General features: G+C 38.7%; 1 protein-coding gene across 3 annotated transcripts in view; it reads right to left on the bottom strand.

Annotated features, from left to right (window-relative positions):
* The window catches only part of Imp (IGF-II mRNA-binding protein), a 256,323-nt gene that overhangs the window by 49,503 nt on the left and 185,799 nt on the right, over positions 1-21,021 (bottom strand). For all 3 annotated transcript variants that reach the window (XM_083114768.1, XM_083114769.1, XM_083114770.1), the window contains one exon: positions 2,551-2,721. In XM_083114768.1, coding sequence (XP_082970894.1) covers positions 2,551-2,721 — 171 coding nt within the window. The remainder of the gene's footprint in view (positions 1-2,550; positions 2,722-21,021) is intronic.

Raw genomic sequence — 21,021 nt, 5'->3', positions numbered from 1 at the left:
ACAATCACGTGCATCTAGCCTTCAGGCTAAGGTAATAGAGGTACATTATTTCACCGTAACAGATCTCCACAATATAAAAACAGAAAAGTTTATACACAATATTTTATTTTCTGGCAGAGTTATACTGTCGTAAAAAATGCTGCTTTTTTGCTTACATTTTTAAGAACACAGCATCTGGAGAATTTTTTGTTGCATACAGGAATTCTATAGGAAATGCCAACAAGACTAAGATCTATAAAATCATAGACGATAACCTCATCTTCACCAAACATTCTGATAATCATATTGTCAATGTACTTTGGTTATCAATCAGATATCTGGACAGGAAGTTTTACTTTAATATTCCCTTAAATATCTAGTATTGTACTATGAAAGTAAAAATGTGTTACAGAAATTCCAAGGAACCATAATTTCCCACAAGACTGATAATCATAAGAACAAAACAAAAAAGTTTCTAAACTTAATCTTTTTTGGGAGTGGAATCACAAGAACCGAATCTAGAAGCGGTAGTGAACTGCTTGTTCATTTCGCAACTTTTTCTCTTGCAAACTCCAAAATGCATGTAAATTACAGAAAAACTGCAAAAATTTCTGACGAGCCAAATTTCCTGCTTTCCAGACACGTAGCAAACCTGGTATGGCAGGCAGTATTTGAAGTGTAATTTTTGTGCTTTAATTCTAGATTACCATAATTTTTTGGAGAAAGTATTCGTTGTGGGCAATCCCAGTCACAGACTAAACAGTTTAAAACCTTATGTATTCTTTAAACAAATCATATGATAGTTCTCATGTTATAAGTTATACCAACATGTATATTACTCAATTATGTTTTCAAAACGTATGTTGTGTGAGGTTTTTATGTCCACTTTATGCACAGAAAGACTAATAGGGACTGGACGTACAGTTTAAAGTGGAATCTGAACTACTATGTGCCTCCACTGGGTATAAAAACCTATGCTCTAATTATTCAAATACAGCATGCTTCAAAATGATTTGAATGATAAGAAACCGTCCCAGGAGCGATAAAACTTTATCAACAATTAAAGTTCTATGTAAATACTTTCAACCATATCCTCGAGTTTTGTTTGCAATGGTCATAGTAGTTCCAAATTTCTCCACTAGGTGGCAGGGTGATAAGTTCCAAGATGGCTGCCTGTGGTGCAGAGAAAGCTTTTTGCGTCCTACAATTTCACGTTTGTCGGTCTGTTGTTAGTGTTCAGCATGAGTTTCGTACAGAACCACCATTCAAGAACTCCATATGTATTTGGTATGATAGATTCAAGACAACGGGATGGATTTGCAAAGGAAAATCGTCCGGTAGACCGTCCATGCCTGAGGCAGATATCGAGAGATTGAGCTAGTTTTCAACGCAGCCCCCAAAAGTCTACAAGGAAAGTGGGTCAAGAGCTAACAATGCCTCGAGCAACTGTTTGGCGCATAGTGCGTAGGCATTTAAAGATGTATCCCTATCCAGTGCAGTTGTTACAACATTTAACACCTAATGATCACACGTCCTGCAACAATTTTTAGGAGTCATTTCTAGAGTTATGCAGTGGTCATGATTATTTTATTGACAAACTTTGTCTTAGTGATGAGGCTACATTCCATGTGACAGGAACTGGGGGACTGAGAATCCTCGTCAAATCGTTGAAGTTGTGTGTGATTCACCGAAGACGCATGTGTTTTGAGCCATTTCATCTACCAAAGTGTACGGTCCATACTTCTTTCATGAAGAAACTGTGACTGGACAAATATTCCTACAAATTAGCTTAGTAACCGACTGCCAGACCGCTGGATTGGGCGATCTACTCAAAATGATCAACAGTTACTACGTTGGCCACCAAGATCCCCGAATTTAACCCCCTGTGATTCTTTTCTGTGGGGACATCTAAAAGACATCGTGTACAAACCTCCTCTACCCACGCAGATGTCAATGAACTGAAAGAGCGCATTACTGCTGCAGTGCAAACTGTTGATGCAGACATGTTGAAGCGGGTCTGGGCAGAATTGGATTACCAAATTGATGTAGCAGGGTAACAAAATGGGCTCACATAGAACATTTGTGAGATACAGTGTTCAAAATTTTATCAAAAAAACTTCGACAGTTTTAGGAATTACATGTAAAATTTAAAGCAATTTGGACGAAAAATAAAAAAAATATAAGGAGTTGAAATCATTCACATCATTTTGAAGCAGCCCGTATATTCATACAAAAATACACTTATAAAACTCAGAAAACACACCTTCACTTAAATGCTACATTTGAGAAAACTAACATGCAAGCAACTGAAGAGTAAAAGTTTCCTAATTACAGGATGTAATATTTACTTTGGAATTTTTCTATACTACAGCAGCATGAAAAATTTATACAAATACATGTAAGATAGTGTCATACAAACACACAGTCTTAAGTCAGTCATAATAAGCTACGTACAGCTGAGAATTTGAAATTTTGGCATCACTATTCATGGAACTTCCCTCCCCTTGCATATCATTTGTCATTCTTGTCCCACTCCAATAAAAAAACTACGAGAAAAGAAATGTTGCTTACTGTTGTGCTTGTTCCTGAGTTTCGTAACTAACTTGCACTGCTTGCGTGGAGCCATCCCGAGAGTTTAGCTTCTCACAATTTTGTACTGGTCCGAATGGTGCAAGGAGAGGTTCAAGATCTTCAAACCTTATGTGTGTAGGAATGTTTGCTACCACTATTCTGTTATTTGAGCTGGAACAAAAGAAAGGACATAATTAAAACCACTAGGCAAATGAGAAATACCACAAAAAATATACAAGACAATATTACACCTACAGGGTGGTCTCAAAGTCTTGTCACCCCCTACAAACAAGTAATAAGAACAATAGAGGAACAATATAATAATATCAAACACACACACACTGTAAATATTGTTTTAATTTTTTATTTCAGATGACAGACACGAGCACCTACAGTTTGGAAGAGAGGCTGATTCCAAGTGTATGGGTACACGATCGTGTGCATTCTGTCAAGAGCCTGGAGGATGTGCGACATAACTTCACTGCAAGATTCAGCAGACTAGCCCTTCCGAAAGGTAATATACTAAAACCGGTACATGTGTGTGATATTATTATATTGTTCCTCTATTGTTATTACTTTTCGGTAGGGGGTAGCATATACCACTGACTCAGGCTACTACTCTTTTGCTACCATGTAGTATGCTTACTGTAAGAAATGGGTACTTTGAGTTATTGCAAGGCTGGTAACAAGACTACTCCCTCTTTATTTAATCAAGAGATTTCAATATTTCATACAAAATTAATTTCAAGATGCAGAAAACACAAGTTTAGCCTCAAAGTGTGACCAGTATTCATCAAATTTCTTATATCCTGCAAGATTTTCTGTTCTATTTAAACTGAAATATCATTCAGTGCAAACACATTAAATAACTTAAAAATGTAAATTTACAGTAACCAATGACATCATAAGGGTGTGATAAGGGTTACCACATTCTTGTGGGGTCAACAGCACTGTACAGGGTAGAATAAAGTCCCTCTCCCAAAAATGTACATTGCTTATTGCTTTGGGGAAAGATGCATTCATCCCACCCTATATTTAGTACCATAAAGTGCCTTGGAGCATGTTAATATCTATGTTATTTCACGAATTTTTGCCACTCTTCCAAAATGAATATTCAAGTATCTTTCTGTATTTCTTCTTCTTTTTTAATTCAACAATCCTATGTTGAAGATTACCATACATGTGATTGAAAGCAGTGTGGCATCTATAGCTCAAAATAGCATAATTCCAATTTTCATGGTCTATTCATACCTTTTAGTACAATCTTTTGCCAGTTTGAAGTTCATTTTACTATACTTGAGGATTTAAATTGAAGAGTTTCAGGTTAAGATTACACACTGGCCACTACGAGCTTGACAGGTATGCACATGAAATCTCAATATATATTTTTTTTTATTACTTTTTTTTGTGTGCCCCTGCCATACTGTCATTATTGCAACTAAGCTTGCACCATAGTAAACTGGTAGACATATTGAAGATGTCATGCTTCAGGAGCATGTGGAAAGGGGAGGGGGGGGGTCAGTTTTGTCGAAATGTCCTTGAAGTCGTCTTCAGTATATGCATTTGTTCTCATCTGGAATATACAAGCACCTCTTTATGTTAATTATTACCCTACATAAAGGCTATAAAAAACAACGTGTGTGTGACTCGTGCATATTTATTATAGCAAAACAAGATATTCCCTCCTTCACTCAATATCTTCAGTAATCATAAAACTTTGATGTTTTTTCTTTGATATATTCTTTAAACTTTCTTAATTTCCCATCAAGGAAATGAAATATTTTGCATGGTTTATGGATATTATGTTGTTTCCAGTTGTTTTAGTGCATGGAAATATGAGGTAAAGTACATATGTTACCTTACCACGAAGCAGAATAGCCGAAAGCTTCGTGCAAGTGAATATAGCACCCAACATGGCATTCCACAACAGTAGCTTTACGTTGTTAGGTTAGGAGGCAATAGTAATTTTTAACGTGTTCTTTCGCCATTTTAGTGTGCATACAAACAGTTTTTACTAATAAAAGGCCTCAAAAGTACTCCCAGGTGGCAGGTTTTTACTCACACGGGCCATACTTTGGAATCAAATATCTATGTTATTTGTATTTTCCACATGCTGGAACAAATTTTGTATAATGTAAAACATCAAAATCTGTTGATTAGTCAAGAATTCAACATAATTCTCGAAGGTGTACAGTGGGTTAATGGCCACCATACAATCAACCAATCGGCTGCACTCATCCTTGCGATAACCGAAAGAGGGAGAACAATGTTAACAGAAAAAAGGATGATATTTGACAATTTATTATGAGCTACATTTAACATCCTCACAATAGTAATAATCTCAAATGAACATTGGAGAATTTTGCGTGGGAGAAAAGCAAGCTTTTGAGTGGAGATTCTACAGTCATTCGCACATTGATGTTCTTAACAATTCACATAAATACTGTTGGATATTAAAAAACAATACAGTAACTGTTAATGCTAGTTTGTTTTTTTTTGGGGGGGGGGGTGTCGGGGGCAACATTTTGTCTGATTATCCCAGAACTTTTCAATGCTAACAAGATATACACAACCTTATACAGCCAGTCACAACACAAAATGTCACCACATTAACTGTATTATTTCATGTACAGTGATTTGGAGTACCTCACTGCACAAAAAAAGAAAGGGTACAGGGCAGGTAAGAAGGTGTACTTATCAAAAACTAACTAGTAGGATAGGGAAAACATCAGAAAGAAGGTCATGTGCGTGATTTTTATTATGAGAAGCAGCTATGGAAGTATTTGTATGTTTTAACTGTAGAGTTGCCAAAGCAACCTAAACGAACCAGCCTAACCTACTCATATACTTTTTCAAGGATGGTGAGGCTACTCTCGTTACCTAGGCAACCGTTGACAAATTGCCATTTGGTAAAACATGTAAACAAGTGAGAAGAATGTTTCTGCAATAAGTATGTATGCATTTATTTATTTATATGATCTATAACAGGTAACATGTATATTATAAAATTACCACCCGGAAACCCAAAGTTGAGTGTTTTTTCTCTAATGGGCTATAATTTTAAGATATTAAATTTGGGTATAAATCGTGCGTAGCTTCAAGATTTCAGTGATCAAAATAGTCTCTACAATGTAAACTTGCTCAAACGTTCACTATAGAAAAAGTCACGGAAATTTTATTTTTAAATGAATCAAACTAATTTTCATGGCTATATATATACCAGCAGTATGAGAAAATAGAAAAATCGTTTTAGTTGAATTAAAACTGATCAACGTGGGATTTAAACGCTAATCTCCAACACAAGATTTTGTAAGCATGTACCATATTTAATAATACAATATTTTGAAGCAGAATTTTGCAAGCTCTAATACATTAGGAAGATTATAAACTCCTGATATAAAGCATTTAATATAATACTACATTTGTCTCCAAAGTCACTGTTCATAGGATCGGATCTGCTACTTTAATACGAGTCGTACCCCACCTACAATCAACCCTGTTTAAAATACTATGAACTCCTCCATTTCGAAAGGGTGGAAAATCTATGGTAACTTGAGGATGAAAAAATATCCACCGCGGTCGGTGCTGTTTACCTTTCAGAGGTATCGAATCCTTTTCTGTTCGAACCTGGAACCTTTCCAAATGAGCCCTAGACGACGGCGAGGACAAGCGTCGTTTACTACTACTGACACTAACACACAAGGGCGTTTATGGTCAGACCAAGTGCACCCGGCTCTTTGCCACCGAAGTCCCTACTTCAAGATCGGGAATGCTTGTTCTACAAGTACCAGTTGGTCCCGGGACCACTATTATGTAGCATACGCTTACATGAAACGGCTTGCACTTTCAAAGTTGCAGGACTGGATGCGAGGTGGGGGTACACAGGACCCGGTAACGTACGCTAATTCAGCACAACATGGCATGCGTTGGAAAAATAGCGTATGGACGCTTCTCCACGCACGTAAACGTGTGCTTACGCTACGTAGCTGTGCTTACCATGAATAGGCAAATGGGAAATATGCATGGGCGTCGTCCTATCTCAATGACCGCTTGTCTTGAACCACGTCGACACACTGCACATGCACACGCTCGCACCCCATGGGAAGAGAGGCTGCCTTTCCACAAACATGAGACGCCGTTCTTCTGTTTCGTCTCACTCGTTACAAGTTCCACGGCACAGGCACCTAGCCATCGCAGACTCGCATGAATGGGTTCACCACGTAGTAATTTGGACCCACAATTTTCGTATCAATATGGTGGTTCACAGACTTCATCTACTCACGAGCTCCTTTCATGCAGATCAGAGACAACGTCATCGTGTACGATCCCCATGGACGTCGTCATCGTGTTTACGTCACAAACCGTGGTGCCACCTATTGGCAAGACGTCTCGCGCACACGCCATGATTGGTCAGCGGGAGCAATGCTTCCCCACCCGGCTACGAATTCACGTTACAATCAATAGCACGTTCCCTGTTCGTGTAGTTGTAGAAGAAAACGGGACGAAAGTTACCGGTTAGTAAAAACACGTAAACTGCAATGCAAGTTAAGAAACATGCCTGAAACTCTCATTCATAACGCGCCGGAAATCTCACACCATTTACCCGCGAGCATTCTCTTTCGGTATTGCTTAATTGATCTGAAGAAAGCGAACACGTGGTCCAGACGAAACCCCCCCCCCCAATACGGATCCATCAAACGTAATTATGGCTGGACGAGGCTACACAATGGCCTTTGACAGAGTCAAGACATCATCGGCGGTTTGTCCCTCGTGGGAAATGTCCTCATTTCTTTCTGTCATCAGAATAATAAGGTTTAGTAGTACGACACCGTTTCCGCCACGTTATCATTGTAGACACTTCATGATCAGTTTTAGCGTAACGAGTTTATTTTCAGGATGCCCAAGTTAAACGATTCTTATTGACAAATTCTTTGGATATGTCAGGGCCGGCTCAAGACAAAATTTTCACCCGGGCGAGGTGGATTTTTGGCGCCCCTACTTTCCACCCTGGTCCCCCAACTTTCCCTCTTCCTCCAATAAAAAAGCATGACCATGGTATATATTTAGTTTTAATAACGAAAAAAATAGCTTTATTTACAGTGTTACTGTTAAAGAACACGTTTATTGTGGGCATGTGTTTATACCTACATAAAAAATTAAAAAATCTCAGCTTAAATTTCCACATGATTTTGCAATATACGCATTATGTTATGCAACAGTAACTTCAATTAATCCTTGTCAACAATAAATAGAACTCTTTATAAAACAAATAGCCACGCAACCGGTGGAGGTACATAGTGATTTCGGTATCACTTTAAACTGTAGGTCCAGTCCCGATTAGCCTTTTAGGGCATATGGATTTAAAAACAAACAGCCACGGTTATGTAAACAGAAATAAGGTTTTGGCGCTAATCAAGGTAGACGACGTTCCGGCCAGTTGTCCGAGCCGCTCCTGGGGTATGTCAACTGAGAAAATTATCTGAAAATGAGCAGATAGGTTCTTCTGGGAATGTAAATGTGTTTCCAGAGAGTAAACTATTGCCTTGCGGTTCTAATAATTTAGAACATTATTTCTAACTTGGGCCATTAAATCTTATGTTAACATTTACACGCAATTTACAAACGGTATATTTACATTCTAAGAAACACAAACTCGTACACAAAGAGGGCTATCGAACTAGTATCATCGAAAACTTTACCACATTTCTATTGCCAAATTCAAAACTTAAGGTCCCTCTAATTTACAGAACCTAATTTTATCTAGTGTAATCTGAAAAATTTCATGGGGGGGGGGGGAGCTCGAGCGACATGATCTCCACCTTGGATACGAGACAAGCTATTAACAATAACAGGGTTATAGAACATTCTCCGTCTTGTCTCTATAATTATTTCTCTCAAATTATCGTCACATTATTCAAGAAGCGAAAACCCTAATTTTATCTAGAGTAAACTGAAAATTTTCCTGAAAGGAGGGGGGGGGGCTCAAGCCCCCTGATTCCCACCTGACATTCTTCGTCTTGCCTTGATAATTATTTATTTTATTGTCACATTATTCAAGACGACTACAGAAAACTTTCAAGGAGGGGGGATGGAGCCCCCTAAAAAAAACCTTGGATACGTGCCTGACTTAAATACATGTAAAATATCATTGCTAAGCGGAATGAAAAAGAGCCTGTTGTCCGGCTCGTGAGATTGATCAGTTGATTCTTTAATCCACAAGGCTGCATACTTTTCGGCAAGGAAATCTTTGAAGACTGGGCATACAAAGTTGAGAAGGTACACTATATGCTTTCAATTTTCTTTAAGGGGGATAATAACATCGCTGGCATAATTTTACTTTGCTGGGGATAAAATATTTTGTGAGGGGGAAATCCCGGCATTCCTCACCTTTAATTCGCACACTGGGTACAACCATAGACCAATGTATAGGGGTCTTATACACTACTTCGGAGTGAAACCTGCCTCTATGTCTCGAAATGAAAGACCTTTGTGCACATACACAAGTATCCCTCAACGTCACAGCGATTTCCCAATCACTTGCAAGAAAATATGCATTCTCCATACACTGAAAGAACGAAGTTTATGTGAACAAAAACACGTGACTTCTGAGATATAGTTAAATTCGTGGCAAAACAACGCCAGAACAGACTCCGCAGTGTTTCGAATCACACTGTAAACCGGTACAGATTAGCATAAAATGGACTAAAACTTGTTGCTTCGCAATCCTTGCACTCCAGTTCCAATGTTCTAGTTATTTATCTTTTCAAACTTTTGTCTATAGTTTTTTTCGTGGTGTGACAGATCTTTCTGAAGACACCCAAATACCACCTCACTTCCACGTAGTACACCTTGGACTGCGGACTAATGAGACTCTGGCGTTTGGATCTATGGCCACTGTAATCCTCTATGGGAGTAGTGTGCTGTCCATAAGTGTTTGTACCTTCATCCATTTCATGTTATCATTCATCCTCATCTAGCCAAAAGTGTTAGAAACGCAAAGTACAATATCTCAAATATTTGCCGGCGTATAAGAATATATAAGACGCCCTTTTTTGTATATATTTTTGAGGAAAAAGATTTCTCACTGCACTTAAAATTAATTTACAGTTTTCAAATATATAAAGTAACATGTTGGTCTACTTTCAACAAATAACTTAACCTAATTTAACGAGGAAAGAATACATTTTAATCACACGCCGCAAGGAAATCATCTAACTCAGAACAGAGAAAATTTCCAGAATGAAGGCCATCAGAAACTGAGTATCACACCCTGTTTTTCAGAACTATTTTTAAAGGAAAAAATACGCCCGCAAATAGGGTAAATCATTGATGCTAGTTTTTTTTTTTTCCCAAAGATATACAAGGGCGCAGGCAAAGAAAATATGTTGCATTATGTTTATTTTAAATGCTAACTTATCCAAAATAGGTCTTCCCAACTTTCCCTCATTTGGGCAATTCCTGACAATTCTTCTCAGATCTATTTTAGCACGGTGGCTTTCCCCTGCATTGCCTCACGATTTCTCTTTGAAATCTCGGCTATGAATAGTTAAATAACGTATGCAAGCCACTAAACTGTACGGGGTGTTGTATTCGTTTCTTCACCGCCTCCCCTCACCCTGCCTATGTATCGGTATCGGAAAGTATCGGTTGGATATTATTTACAGATACCAGTCGATACTTTTTCGGTTTTCGATCTTTCACGGGGTTCGCAACTATGCCACACGACACTTGCGTGGAGTACATTTATCCTGGAGGTTATGCAAAACTTAAGTTCCCATTGATTTTGTACCACTATTGTGTGATTTTTATATGATTTTGTACCAATATTGTGTGATTTTTATATGATTTTGTACCAATATTGTGATTTTTATATGATTTTGTACCAATATTGTGTGATTTTTATATGATTCTTTAACAAGCATTTTAATTTTTAACATCAATGTTTTTAATATTTTACATCAAAATTGTGGTAAATTAATGCTTATAATTGGATTGGAATACTCACCCACTAATGTTAATAACTATTTTGAAAAACATTTATTGGTTACAATTTTCAACCATCGGTATCAGTTAGAGCAGTGATTCGCAAAGTATGCGTCGCGGCACCCTGGGCTTACAGGGGGGCCGCGAAATTTTCCAATATTTTCATTGAAATTATATGATTGTTCCACCCAAAATGTTTCTGAATTTGAAATATGCGTATTTTCTAACTTCAGGCAAGCAACCTAACATCACACTAACTGGGCGTTGCAAGTGTTAAACAGGCCTACATTCTAACTGGAGCGTCGCGCAAATGTCTTCAAACACTTGAAACGAAAATGTTTGGGAACCGTAGCCCTAATCTTTAAGTATTTATTTTTCGTACTATTGCACCAAATCGGGATTTGCAAAAATATACATATTAATCACATGTTCCCGGAAATTTCCCACTATTTTTTAAAGGAAAATCTCAGCTTTCCCAGGACTTCTGGCTTATCGAGAACCTTGGTACACGCAATCTCAAACAACAACACGTCTGCTTTTATCTTGAAATTCCGTGTATAAGCACCGTAAGTTCGCCACAGAGTGTGACCATCCCCAAAGACCTGTAGATACCAGGGCTGTAGCTGAGGGTATACGGGAGTATATACTGCATACCCTCTGGTTAATCTCACTCGTTGGAGTAAGAAATTACTTCAGTGAGCTTATAATCCTTAAGCGACACGTGTCGTGTGTCGCTTCAGTGTGAAATCTCCATAAAAATGTTATTCTTTCGGAAACAATTGACGGCAAACAAAATATTCTTATCGTTAAACGCGACAATTGAGTTCTGTTGTATTTCAAACATGGAGAAAACGAAAGAAAAGAGAATTGTTGCTTTTTTTTTTGTTGTTATTTTACGTAAGTATTTTACAACGATTTTTACATTCAGTGGAATTAGCAGTATTATTAAAAGTGTTAACAGTATACAAGCAGATAATGCATAAAGCAATTTCAACAAGATCATATAATATGCTCTACTGTAGCTCCTATGTTTAAATGCAATCATCACAATACGCGTTCATATACTTCTAAATTCTTTCTCTATTGCAATATGCCTCTTTTATGCATATTATGAGTATATCATCGCTACAGCCCGAATTTGTATGTAATTACATATTCTACTCATTTCCAGATACATACCTTGAACAGGAAAATGTCAACGAATTATATAACTGACATGATTTTGCATAAGTTTTATGTTACATATTTTTTTTACATATTTGTCAGGATTACATATTTTACATATTTGCAATTTACTTTACATGAAACAACATATTTCGGTTTATTTTTTTCTATCTTGATCCTTTTCCCTATATTTTCGATCTCAAACATGAAGAAAATGTGCAGCTCATGTGATAGGTTATCTAATCAATGAGATAGTGCCAACAGTCATCTAAAATTGACTATAGATCGACCACAAGGAAAGAAACCTTGGGACGAAAAGTCCCCGCGCAGCTTTCCCTTCTTCCCTCCACATCGGGCCATAAGGAAGCATGGTCCACTTACCCCCTCCCCTACTCGCGGGGGTACGGTGCACAGGAGTCGCGGGTCTGCGCAGGTTGTTTTGATCGTGGTTCCACTATACCAAGTCCAAGACCCAAAAAATATCGAAAGATGCTCGAGTTTCTCCCCCCCCCCTTTCTAGTTACATATTTTCGTCTCGCTTTTAGATTTAGGCAAAGCACCCAGACACTTGGCAATCGGTAGACAAGAAAGCTACTTTCCTGTACACAATCTGTTGTTCCCTTGTACAAAAGTAGTTATGTATTTTCATTCGATTGTTTTCCTGTAGATGCTTTTCTTTTTACAATTTGTTTCGAATGTTACAAAGAGCATTTTTACATGTTTACATATCCTACAATAATTTGCCATGTGAAAAGTAATTAATAGTTGACAAAATTGGTTTCTTAAATATGTACACGTTGATGTGCTTGTTTGAGTTTATAAATTGGATAGAAATTTAAAATTATGTTGTTAAAAAAAATCTAGCAGAATTATAGAAATTGCTTGGATACTTGATTACTATTATTACAAATTTTCTTTCATACTACACATTTAGCTACATATCCTTTTGATAATACATATTTAAAGGTAAACTGCTCCCCTGTGCTATGCACCACGCCATGAAGGCGTATAGGGGGTGTGGGGTTTGGGCCCTACACGTTCATCACGGCCGAAGGTGGGGGTGATGTGATCAGCACCACGTCCCTGGGCGCCTTTACCCCCCAGTTTCCTCCAGGTACCCACTTTATACGACGCTGGCTGGGCGCCGGAGCCGCTTGAACAGACTGAAAAAATCCAGGATCTCTTCTGCCTGTGATCGAACCCGGGTCTCTCGCATAGTAGTCAGACCCTAACGACTGAGATTATTGTTACACATTTATGTACATATTTTGTACTTTCATTACATAAAAATCCGGGATCTAATCATCGCCATACCCTGAAAATTCATCCGTGTATTTCATGGTACATAATCCAAAGTTAATAGAAACATGGTCTATATTTAACATTTCACGAAACTTAGCGTATACCTTGCGAAAATTGGACTACAGCACTACTCAACACACACCTAACAAAGAAACACCCAATCCCTCATCAGTCGTCAGTCCGCCACTATTATACTGGCGAAGATTGTCTGCAGCTGCATTGCCAGATGCAAGTTCGCTGTACGCTCGGGCATGCACGTTGCTCACCCAATATCAGCAAAGTCAACATAATTATCAGTCCTACTGATATCAACAACATGGCGGTTCCAAAATGGCCGAACTGCATCACGGGAGGGCAATAACCCTCGTATTTTAACTTATCAGAAATATCGATACTTTATTTGTAGGCCTATTGCTTGAAAGAACCACTTGCGGCTACGTTCCCATTTGCATGTAGGCCTACGCATCGGCTGTAGATGAATGGGACCTGATGATAAACTAAATTTCCCAATGTAAAAAAAAGTTACGTAGATTTCTCAGGAAAACCCGGGGGTCTGGCATACCGTGCCACTGCTCTACCACTGAGCTACCGAGCCGGCCCGGATTCGCTGTTGCTGGCTCGGTAGCTCAGTAGTAGAGCAATGGCACGGTATGCCAGAGACCCGGGTTCGAGTCCTGGTCGACGCTGAAAATCTACGCAATGCATCTCCTGTGTGCGCCTATTTTAAAGAATTAAAAAAAGTTGTGCCAAATGTTGAGAACAAGGTTAACCTTTTCCACTTTTAAGATTTATTCCCGATTCAGGTCGTCCTACAAGTTGCCTCGGGGAAGGATGATTTGGCGTTTGAAATAGTTCACATTACGCACACCTGTAGAACCGCTAACCTAACATACAAGCAAAAGATCGGCAACACGCTCAAAATATATTAGACGAAAGAAATTACTCCCCGTAAGCACAGTACTTTCTCTGCTAATGGATGTATGTATGTATGTATGCAGTATTTCAGGGTAAGGTGCAGTAATGATAAGAGCCTCTCGAAAACCAGTCCTTACTTCTCCCCTTTTCTCCCGCGGCAGCGGTTCCTGCGTTGGGAACATTCCACGTGAAAATATCGGTTCCTGAATTTCATCATATTTCCTGAATTGGGACATTACCTTCATCAAACGCAACACACAGCAGTTCCTGGGTTGGGAACATTGCACGTGAAAATATCGGTTCCTGAATTTCATCATAGTTCCTGAATTGGGACATCACCATCATCAAACGAAACAAAAAACGGTTCCTGGGTTGGGAACATTGCACGTGAAAATATCGGTTCCTGAATTTCATCATAGTTCCTGAATTGGGACATCACCATCATCAAACGAAACACAAAACGGTTCCTGGGTTGGGAACATTGCACGTGAAAATATCGGTTCCTGAATTTCATCATAGTTCCTGAATTGGGACATCACCATCATCAAACGAAACACAAAACGGTTCCTGGGTTGGGAACATTGCACGTGAAAATATCGGTTCCTGAATTTCATCATAGTTCCTGAATTGGGACATCACCATCATCAAACGAAACACAAAACGGTTCCTGGGTTGGGAACATTGCACGTGAAAATATCGGTTCCTGAATTTCATCATAGTTCCTGAATTGGGACATCACCATCATCAAACGAAACACAAAACGGTTCCTGGGTTGGGAACATTGCACGTGAAAATATCGGTTCCTGAATTTCATCATAGTTCCTGAATTGGGACATCACCATCATCAAACGAAACACAAAACGGTTCCTGGGTTGGGAACATTGCACGTGAAAATATCGGTTCCTGAATTTCATCATAGTTCCTGAATTGGGACATCACCATCATCAAACGAAACACAAAACGGTTCCTGGGTTGGGAACATTGCACGTGAAAATATCGGTTCCTGAATTTCATCATAGTTCCTGAATTGGGACATCACCATCATCAAACGAAACACAAAACGGTTCCTGGGTTGGGAACATTGCACGTGAAAATATCGGTTCCTGAATTTCGTCATAGTTCCTGAATTGGGACATTACCTTCATCAAACGAAACACACAGCGGTTCCTGGATTGGGAACATTGCACGTGAAAATATCGGTTCCTGAATTTCATCATAGTTCCTGAATTGGGACATCACCATCATCAAACGAAACACAAAACGGTTCCTGGGTTGGGAACATTGCACGTGAAAATATCGGTTCCTGAATTTCGTCATAGTTCCTGAATTGGGACATCACCTTCATCAAACGCAACACACAACAGTTCCTGGATTGGGAACATTGCACGTGAAAATATCGGTTCCTGAATTTCATCATAGTTCCTGAATTGGGACATCACCTTCATCAAACGAAACACACAGCGGTTCCTCGATTGGGAACACTGCACGTGAAAATATCGGTTCCTGAATTGGGACATCACCTTCATCAAACGCAACACACAGCAGTTCCTGGGTTGGGAACATTGCACGTGAAAATATCGGTTCCTGAATTTCATCATAGTTCCTGAATTGGGACATCACCATCATCAAACGAAACAAAAAACGGTTCCTGGGTTGGGAACATTGCACGTGAAAATATCGGTTCCTGAATTTCATCATAGTTCCTGAATTGGGACATCACCATCATCAAACGAAACACAAAACGGTTCCTGGGTTGGGAACATTGCACGTGAAAATATCGGTTCCTGAATTTCATCATAGTTCCTGAATTGGGACATCACCATCATCAAACGAAACACAAAACGGTTCCTGGGTTGGGAACATTGCACGTGAAAATATCGGTTCCTGAATTTCGTCATAGTTCCTGAATTGGGACATTACCTTCATCAAACGAAACACACAGCGGTTCCTGGATTGGGAACATTGCACGTGAAAATATCGGTTCCTGAATTTCATCATAGTTCCTGAATTGGGACATCACCATCATCAAACGAAACACAAAACGGTTCCTGGGTTGGGAACATTGCACGTGAAAATATCGGTTCCTGAATTTCGTCATAGTTCCTGAATTGGGACATCACCTTCATCAAACGCAACACACAACAGTTCCTGGATTGGGAACATTGCACGTGAAAATATCGGTTCCTGAATTTCATCATAGTTCCTGAATTGGGACATCACCTTCATCAAACGAAACACACAGCGGTTCCTCGATTGGGAACACTGCACGTGAAAATATCGGTTCCTGAATTGGGACATCACCTTCATCAAACGAAACACACAACGGTTCCTGGGTTGGGAACATTGCACGTGAAAATATCGGTTCCTGAATTTCGTCATAGTTCCTGAATTGGGACATCACCTTCATCAAACGAAGCACACACTGGGGAAATATTTGAAAATGCCCCCTTACAAAGAACACCCATGATCAGGCCGGGATTCCAATGTGATTGGAATCCCGGCTGGTTCGGTATTGGAATTGGTATAGCTATGACACGGTGTGCTAGAAACCCTGGGTTTTAGTCCTGGGAGAGCCAGAACTCCTAAAAAAAATGTCCAGAATACTCTGTGGGAGTATAATCAATGAAACATTGCATCATTAACATCTTCCGAAGACGGCTGCGCGCACACTAGAAGTTGCATGTAAAGTTGTATATTGTGGAGAATCTACAATTTGGACCCTGTTCATGAAAATTGAAGAGTTTAGTCCATATATACGAATATTTTTTGAAAAAAGAATACTGCCATCATATACAAGCACACAACTGAAAAAGCGTACCATATTTATAAACATAATCCACAATGATATTTGGCACGTAATGAACAAATGATAGGATAGGAGTAGTATAGGATGCCTAGGAAGTCAAATAACAGGAATATCCCTAGAAAATGTCCGGCCACATTGACAAGCACCAAGAGGGTATTTTCCCTTTTTACCTAACGTTCTATACGCCGATGAAAATATGATTTCAAGTGGCAACGCTGACACGAAACGAGGGTTTTTTTTCCCCCAGCGTTGTGCCACGTTCGTTCGGAACAACTGGCTCGTCCTATTTCCTGCAGATACATTACCCCCTCCCCTCGAGGCCAACTTCCGCCCGTGTATCCCTTCTTCACGCACAAGCGACACACATGTTGCTAACAATGCACACCCAAGCATGGCCTGCTTGCACGCACAGGCAGCTAAAAACACGCATTTTCGTACGAAGAGGAACTTCATCCCATACTTGCGGGCACAAATCTCTCATTGATAAGGCTGACACTGTACTGAATGTTTATAGATTACGGTTGCGGAAATATTACCACGTAAATTACACATTTACTTTGCTGTAGGCAATGTAAAGGGTGTTTTGTTTTTTTTAACAGTGATAGAACTTTCGATGGGGATAGCTGTCATTTGTTTTGTTTTCATGACATGTTGTTTTGTCATTTCATATCAGTGAGCATTGGCAAATGATCATGGAAAGACGTTTACAAATTGTGGAAATATATTTCCAAAATCAATGTTCTGTTCGCCAAACGTATAGAGCACTTCGGAAATATCGGTGCTGTCAGTGAATTGGCCAGCAAGATCATGTGACCTAACGCCACTGGATTATTTTCTTTGGGATATCTAAAGTCTCTGGTTTATGCTGATAAACCAGCAACAATTGACGCTTTGGAAACCAACATAACTTGTGTTATTAACGACATACGTCCCCAATTACTTGAGAAAGTGGTTCAAAATTGGACTGATCGAATCCGGTTCATCACAGCTAGTCGTGGTGGACATATGCCGGAAATTATTTTTAAAAAGTAAATGTCAGAAAGTTATCTTTCAAATAAAAACACAATTGGCTTCAAACTTAATTTTTATGTGTTTTATTTCAATTCAAAGTTCTATCACTAAAAAAAACACCCTATAGGAAAGGCTTCACACAAAAAGCAAACCTCTGTAGTCCTGATTCGAATGCCACTTAAAGAAAGGCCAGTTTCCCTCTGACAGACAAAGTCAAGTCCACCAATAGCGACAGGTTTAGGAACTGACAGTGCTTGTCAAGTCCACGTGGAGTAAATTAGATGTTGCCGATTCAGTTTCTTTAGAGATTTCATAACGTTATTTTGCGGTTATCTTTCCTACGTTGTGTTATTGTATTGTGCTGTGTGTGTGTGTGTGTATATATATGTGTAATATAATATATATATATATATATATATATATTAAACACTGCAGGTAAAAGTGACAACAGCACTTCTTGAAACCAGGTACGGATCCGGTCGGCTTGCTCTCGAGCTATGTCAAAGATACCGAACTAGCGTTCGAATCAGGACTTCAACCATACCATCTCTCTGAAGTTGCGTAAAAGTACCTGTGAAGTTTTTCTCGAAAAATGCGGTCTGGAGTGGAATTCTTACAGTGCAGAGTGAAATTATAATGCATTCATAAAATCAGGCAAATAGGTATTTTACAAGCATTATACACGACCTAATTTGAACTTACATTTACGACATTTGTAACAATCAAGATTAGGCATTTTGCCTAACATCCGGTCTCAAGTCGTAACCACTCCTATAATGTACATGATTAAATTTCAGACAAAAAAGAAAACACTGGAGAACATCGATATTTTAAACAAATATCGCGAATAAGAGGTTGGTTACTCTAGGGCCATGGTAAAATTCAAGTATGATTCGCGTGTTTCAAGGCGAACTTTCCAAAAATTCATGGGTGCATTTTGAAGTTCTCTCTATTTGAACCTTACGTCCTCTCACTACCCCCCTCCCACACACACACACAAATATATTAATAATACGAGTATAAATAATCTGATGATTCCAACGCATAAAAAATTCTAATTCAATTAAACAGTATATATATTTAAAATGTTTAGTTTAAGGTGCGGGGTTTATATTTACCACTTGAAATATATCTACAAACTAATGTCTGAAATGTTACGGGGTAAACTAATCTAGGAAAAAATGTTAATTGTATAAGAATTATCTCAAATTTACGTAATCAACTTCAGATATAGTATGTTGCAATAATCTTACGACTGTCAAGATTGTTCAGCAAAGGACAAATATGTATAAATTTAAGGTGATTTGGATTAATAAAAGTTGCAATTTTTTACGCCTGCGGAGGAAAATTCATACAGAATTCCCGGAGCAAATAATTCTCTAGTGTTGCCCACGAGACGAGACGAGACGAGACTTTGGTCTGTCCCGTCCCGTCTCGTGAAAATGAGGTTTCGTCTCGTGTCTCGTCTCGAAAATATTCGTTTGTCCCGTCTCGAAGGGTTCTGTCCCGTCTCGTCTCGTAAAAGTGATCCGGGATATCATGCCAACAAAAGTCAAAAGTAGCAGAAACACGAAATATTTTTCCGGAAAGTGGGATAAAGCTCCAAATATTTTACCCACTGCGTGGTGAGAATAATTAAGGTTCGTTAATCATGAGGACATTAATATTAAAAATGCAGTTTGTTGGTTACTGATTGCTAGGTATCTTATGAAATCTACCTTGTGTTTTTTCTCGCTTCATACAACTGTCTATCCATCGTACATTTATACCAAGTTTGTTAGAACCTGTCCCGTTTCCCGTGCTAGCGATCGCTCGACAGTTTTGGTGCCAATGAGAAACGAGAAAAAAGTCGTCTGCTGGGCAGCGAGGAGCGAATGGAAGCCAGAAGAGAGGAGCTTATGTAGACGTTGTTGCCACGTTGCGTATTTTAATTTGCTGCCTGGCTTTGGCTTTCCCCAGCACGGAGTTCAGGCGGTCTTCAGCAGCAACACCGCTTGGTTTATGCTAGAAAAGCCAGCGATCAGCTACCGCGGGAAGCCGGACAGGTTGTAACACACACGGTATAAGTGAGTGCTCTTTTTCATTACTGCCATACTTTTTGGAAGTCTTGAAATGTTTTCCAATAGACCTTCTTTCTTTCTGAATGTCGAACTTCCGTACACTATGAAAATGTACATTTTTTCTTTAAATTCTAAGCTTGGCGCTGGGGAGTAACAAACAAGTTTTTAAATGTGTAGTACGAACACAAAAGACTATTTAAAATTTTAATATTTAGTACATTACAAATAGAAAGCATTTATTGTTCTTAATATTGTTAAACATCTTCTATGACATAAGTTTCAAAAAGTGTTTCTTTGTGATATTGTGCTGTTTCTTATGCCCAGCTTATGACGCACATACTTCTTTGTTTTCCCTTTAGCCTCTAAGTCCGGTACCACCACCGCTTGATCTAATTTATCCTTCGGCAGGCACGCATCTAGAAATATATGTCGGGGGAGGGTGTCTGAGCCAAGTGTTTCAGAAAAAATGATAATAATAACATTAACGACAAAAATTTAGCAAATGTTTAAATTAATGCATTAATATAATTCATAGGTCTATTCACTTGAATATGTAAATTAATCAATTCTATTATTGTTATTGCATGACATGTTACAAAGATGGTAGAAGAATAGTAATATAACAGCGCGAATATTAGCTAATATCTAACTTACGTGTAGTTAAGATCGTCAAAATCTGCATAAAAACAGCTGTCCTGGCAAGAAAATTAATGTCAAAAAAGGTGATGAATTGAATATTTGCTGAATAACAAAAAAAGATGTTACATCCAGTTGACGAAAAATAAAGTTCCTGATTAATATTTTATGCTCATTATTATAAGTAGTAGCGTACATAAAACTTCATTGATACTGTCATTCAAAGCAGTATGATCCCAATAGAATCCTTGTTTTCTAGTAAGTTCGGCAGGAATATGTAACCCTCGATTATGCTAAACGAATATATATTTTGTTTAGCTAGAGCAAGGCCCCAAGAGGATGCAAGAAGCCTTTCCTGCAAAAGTGTATGTTTTACGAAGCGAAGAAACGTGACAAAACCACCACGTATGGAAGGCAAACCTGCATTAAGTTTACAGAGCCGTGCCTCCTGAAGTTATAAAAATCCCAACTTCAATGATTCTTTTAGACATGCTATAGTTGAAAAAAATATGTTTAGATGTACCCAAAGTGCATCATTATCAGATTATGCATATAACGTGTTATTGGAATCAACATATTTGTGTAAATTGGGTG

Source organism: Lepisma saccharinum, chromosome 29 (genome assembly GCF_977018435.1).
Source record: "Lepisma saccharinum chromosome 29, izLepSacc3.1, whole genome shotgun sequence".
Lineage (NCBI taxonomy): Eukaryota > Metazoa > Arthropoda > Insecta > Zygentoma > Lepismatidae > Lepisma > Lepisma saccharinum.
The sequence above is the reverse complement of the archived record's forward strand: the minus strand, read 5'-3'. Positions and strand labels throughout refer to the sequence as shown.